At 41.1% G+C, this 4,881-nt stretch overlaps 1 protein-coding gene across 3 annotated transcripts; it reads left to right on the forward strand.

The window, feature by feature from the left end:
- The first annotated feature begins 1,162 nt into the window (after nt 1-1,162).
- LOC119730953 (nicotinate-nucleotide pyrophosphorylase [carboxylating]-like) lies at nt 1,163-4,765 on the forward strand. 3 transcript variants are annotated; one of them, XM_038204023.1, is made up of 5 exons: nt 1,163-2,093; nt 2,539-2,670; nt 2,836-2,976; nt 3,291-3,513; nt 3,598-4,765. In XM_038204023.1, exons 1-5 carry the CDS (start codon nt 1,293-1,295, stop codon nt 3,726-3,728), a joined length of 1,428 nt encoding a protein of 475 aa, XP_038059951.1. In that variant the 5' UTR covers nt 1,163-1,292; the 3' UTR covers nt 3,729-4,765. The 3 variants fall into 3 exon arrangements, with proteins under 3 accessions (XP_038059951.1, XP_038059950.1, XP_038059949.1); XM_038204022.1 differs by having other exon boundaries at nt 3,291-3,471; nt 3,556-4,765; XM_038204021.1 differs by having other exon boundaries at nt 3,291-4,765.
- Nucleotides 4,766-4,881: the final 116 nt, after the last annotated feature.

Here is a 4,881-nt window from a genome sequence, read left to right on the forward strand (position 1 = left end):
TTTACAACGCGGACAAACAAAACCACGGCTACTCATAAACGAGATGGGAAAACCATAGATATTAAAAAAAAAAATCTAATTAACTGCTCAAGTTTATTTACACATGACATATGCCCTACCCATGTTGTTCAATATTCACGTTGAGATTCTTGCGCCTTCTTGCAGATTTTGAGATGCTGGATGCGCAGGACATACAAATTTTGTTGTATCTGATAACGGCGTGTGTCATGTCCTTGGCCGTAGGAGGGACAATGGAGAAAACATGTTCCAGGTGTTGTTCCAAAGTGCCGTGAATTTAAATTTCAGAACATTCAAAAAAGACATTCAAAATGATCATCATTCTGTTAGTTGATGGAGGCTAGGGAAATATGTACTCTGTTTTATTCTGAAGCAAATAGCACTTAAACGAGTAGATGCAAGGTTTTTTTAGCAACGCACACCAGCATTTTAAAACGGAAACGAAGAATAAAATGGACCAAAATTCGAAATGAAAATGCTGCTTGGTAACCTATTTTGAATTTTGTTGGGGAAATAAATAGGTAAAAAAAAAACACGTTACACTGGCGCAAAAATAATTGACGTTGTAAACATTTGCAACTACCCAAACAACTTCAAAAATTAGGTGTTTTCCGGTATTTAGTGGGATTTGTGTTTGTTTTCCAGTAATTAGTGTGTTTTCCGGTGTTTTCCGGTGTCACATAAATATCCGACTCCTATGAAAATCGGACCCCTTTTCCCTTTTATTGGTTAATCCCTCGCACGTGACAGGTCACTCTCCCCAAACGATCCTAAAAATAGCATAGTATCGTACTCACGCGTGCGCACTACTACCAATGAGTCCACATTTCATGGAGTCGGATATTCACGCTACACCCGTATCTAGTGTGTTTTCCGGTTTTTAGTGTGTTTTCAGGTGTTTTCCGGTATTTTGTGGTTTTTCGGTGTTTTCCGGCATTTAGCGTGTTTTCCGGTATTAAGTGTATTTTCCGGAAGTTTTCTGGTAATTTTCCGGTGTTTTCCGGTAGTTTTCCGGTGTTTTCCGGTATTTTTTTTGTATTTTCCGGTATTGTCCGGTATTTTCCGGTGTTTTCCAGTAAATAGTAACACCGGACAGGGAAAAATCGTGTTCCGAAAAAGGGCGCCCTCTAAAGTCACAGAAAATAAACAATGTAAGCACTAGAGGGCGGGCTTGCAAATGATTGAAGCTGGCTCGGACAAAAAATCCCAATTTTCCTATCGTTCTTTCGACAATTCAGTCTTGTTTGTAACTGAAATTACAAGTGTTTTGCAAAATGGGAAAGTGGGGCAAATACAAGAAGAAATATAACACAAAATGGGAGGGAAAACCCGGCATTAAGGACTGGATTGGCCGCGTACCGAACGATGACACCAAAGTTATGTGTCGCTACTGCAAGTGTCGATTGCGGGCGCATAACAACGACCTACATCGTCACGCTCAGACATCAAAACATCGCTCTTATGCTGGACCTAAGGCAAGTGCACCGTTAGAATATCCGAATGGACTCAGTTCCTATAACAATATGGCCAGCTTCGATATACCGAACGTCTTGCACCCAACTGCCGTAGAGGAAGCGGTCAAACGTTGGTTGTTGGAGGACACACCAAGTTTTGATCATGCTGGGTTTGTGGTGGGTGATCTGGAAGAAACCGCTGTCATCATGTGTAAGAGTCCTGGTGTACTTGCTGGTGTGCCATTTGTTGATGCAGTCTTTAATGAATTAGACTGCTGGGTGCAATGGAAGTACCGGGAGGGGGCAGAATTGTATGAGGTACCATGTGAAGTTGCAACAATCACAGGGCGTGCTCGACGTATACTGCTCGGAGAGAGGCTAGCACTGAATATTCTAGCACGCGCCAGTGGAGTTGCTAAGAAAGCACGACGATTTGTTCAGCTTGCCCAGGCACACAATTGGCATGGAGAGATTGCTGGGTCACGCAAGACGACCCCAGGATTCCGTATGGTGGAGAAGTATGCATTGCTGATTGGTGGAGTGTCTACGCATCGCTATGATTTGTCCAGTATGATCATGTTGAAGGACAATCATATCTGGATAGCTGGAAGTATTACAAAGGTACAATTAGTTATCATCTAACCATCGTATTTGACACCCCTACTGCAGCATAGGCCCCATCTATTTGGGACCAGTCTTGTAACTTGTAGTTAGGGCACAGAAACTGTAACAGCAAATTAAAGCACTTGATACCATCTGTGATGTTTTGAAAGAGTAATGTAACCTTATTGGCTTTGCAGTACCACGAGTGCAAAGCAACAGTCATGACAGTTGTTATTTATAACTATTTAGAAAACTGGGATCAAATTTTAAGTATGCCTAAGGGAACATGATTTTTTTCTCCAGTAACGTGTGATCATATATCTGTAACTGTACACAGTAAAGTCCAAAACGACAAACTCTTGCAAGCTTATAGTTAACCATCCTTTTTTTTCCAGTAATAAGAAATCAATTTACTTTGTTTTGGGTTTCTCAACCCCCCCCCCCCCCCAACACTTCATCCCAGGCTGTTCATGATGCCAGACGAGTTGGTGGTTTCAGCAGCAAGATCGAGGTGGAATGTCGCAGTGTGCCTGAAGCAACTGAAGCAGCACTAGCTGGGGCGGAGATTGTCATGTTGGATAACTTTGAACCTCAGGTAATCCTAGCTCTGTCTCTATCTCTCTACAATGAGAACCATGCACAAATTGTTGTAGGATTTTGACAGATTTCAAACACACTCGAATAAACTTTTTCCTACACATAAAGAGCAAAGTACCTACCATGATTGCTGAATATCATTTTTTTTTTTTTACATAACCAGGCGGCGAAGGATGCAGCAGCCAATCTGAAGGACTTATTTCCTCAGCTGATTATCGAGGTCAGCGGTGGTATCACAGACGCAAATATTACCCAGCTCTTCAGCCCATGCATCAATGTTCTCTCATCTAGCACATTGGTTCAGGTATTGTTTTAAGTGAGACCAATTGAAGTTTGCGGTACCTACATGTATACACTGGCCAGTGATTGACACAATTAACTCAACCTACAAATGTAGTCCAGTAGGATCCAATGGTGGAAAATGTCTGTTGAATCCTGTTGATCAGAAAAAAAGTTGATTTATTCTAGCTGTTGGATTAGGATACTTTTGTGTCATTTGTGGGGTAGGCAATCTTGTAAATCTTTGTGCATTCATGCATGGACCTCTCGTTTCTTTCCTTTTACCTATAAGGCCTGTGGTAATAACATGGGGTTTTTTGTGTGTGTTTTTCAATTAAGGGTTACCCTGCAGTTGACTATTCTCTGAAGATCATCAAGCCTGGCCACGACCCACGCAACCCGACAGTCACCATGCCTCGCTCCAGCAGCATGCAAGTGGACCCAATAACTAGCCAGGCCCTCATCAACAGCATGATGCTGTCTGGTGATGGTAGCACCACTAGGGTCGTAGATGCACAAGGTCTGGTGCAAGAACCACAAGGCCTGGTACAACAACCACAAGGCCTGGTACAACAACCACAAGGCCTGGTACAAGAACCACAAGGTCTGGTGCAAGAACCACAAGGTCTGGTACAAGAACCACAAGGTCTGGTACAAGAACCACAAGGCCTGGTACAAGAACCACAAGGCGAGGAACTGGAGACAACCACTGTCATCATCACAACGACTGAAGACAATATCTCCATCATGGAGAGCACAGAGCATAACCAATCTTAAAATGGCTCACTTTTTACTAGTTTCCACATCGTAACCATGACTTTTGGGAAATTTGCCTAGAGCTCCAAACAGCAATTATTACATGCAGGCGTATTTGTATTTGTATCTAGTCTGCGAGATGGATTCATTACATATGCAACAACCCCCAACCACCACCACAGGGTTTCTGTCATATAACACTTCACGGTGTCCTCATTTCACATATTTTTTTCATTAGGTAATACAACTGAGACATCAAATTATAGTGTAAGAAAAGTTATAAACAGACAACTTATAAGTAAACAAAATACATAAAAAGTAATGGTGGATGGGGTGAGCATCACAATCATGCAAAAGTGGGTGATGGATTTGTGTTAGTTTTGGGTGTGTAGGATTAAGAAACTGAAATTACTCTAATTAGCTCTTTGCACGCTTCCGCTATAAGCATGCAGAACCTCGATCTGGCAACTTTACACAATAAATATAGTGACTCCCCTGTCGGGTTCAGTGATTCCCGTCGGGGTTCAGTGATTCCCATGTATACACGGGAATCACTAAACCAGCTATAATTATTGTGTAAACCTGCCTGATCGAGGCTGTGCATGCTTATGGCGGAAGCATGCAAAGAGCGAATAGACAGCTTGAGAATTGGAGACTCCCTAAATTTATTTTTACAATTACTTTTTCCTTTTTTGTAGATTTCTATGTAATGGTAAAAACTAAATGGTTAAAAGTTGCACAAGATTTAAGGAATTTGTCTAGTTGTTATATGCAAGTACATGTAGGGAATCGACAGATGAATATTTAACAAGATATAGTATGTATGTTCACAATTACGATATTGTTTGTAAGACCACCTAAAATGAGACAGACAGAGATTGAATAGTGTTATTATTTGGCTTTAAAGTCTAGTTCAAGAAAAGTGAACCTAAAGTTAGCATTTTTTTTTAATTGGAAAGTTGGAGCACAGGTTTTGCATAATTTATCAATTGCAAGGTGTAATTGTTTTTTGGTGCATATTAAAAATGGGGACTGCTCAAGAGGAGCACATATCTGTATTAAAGTGTTTGAAGTTTCATATTTTGTCCATAGGAGAGTACCTAAAGATTTGACAAAGGGTTTCCTATTAAGCTCAATAATTCTGAGAACAAACTTTTCGATCCGGACGCAGTCA

Source organism: Patiria miniata, unplaced genomic scaffold (assembly GCF_015706575.1).
Source record: "Patiria miniata isolate m_02_andy unplaced genomic scaffold, ASM1570657v1 HiC_scaffold_22, whole genome shotgun sequence".
Lineage (NCBI taxonomy): Eukaryota > Metazoa > Echinodermata > Asteroidea > Valvatida > Asterinidae > Patiria > Patiria miniata.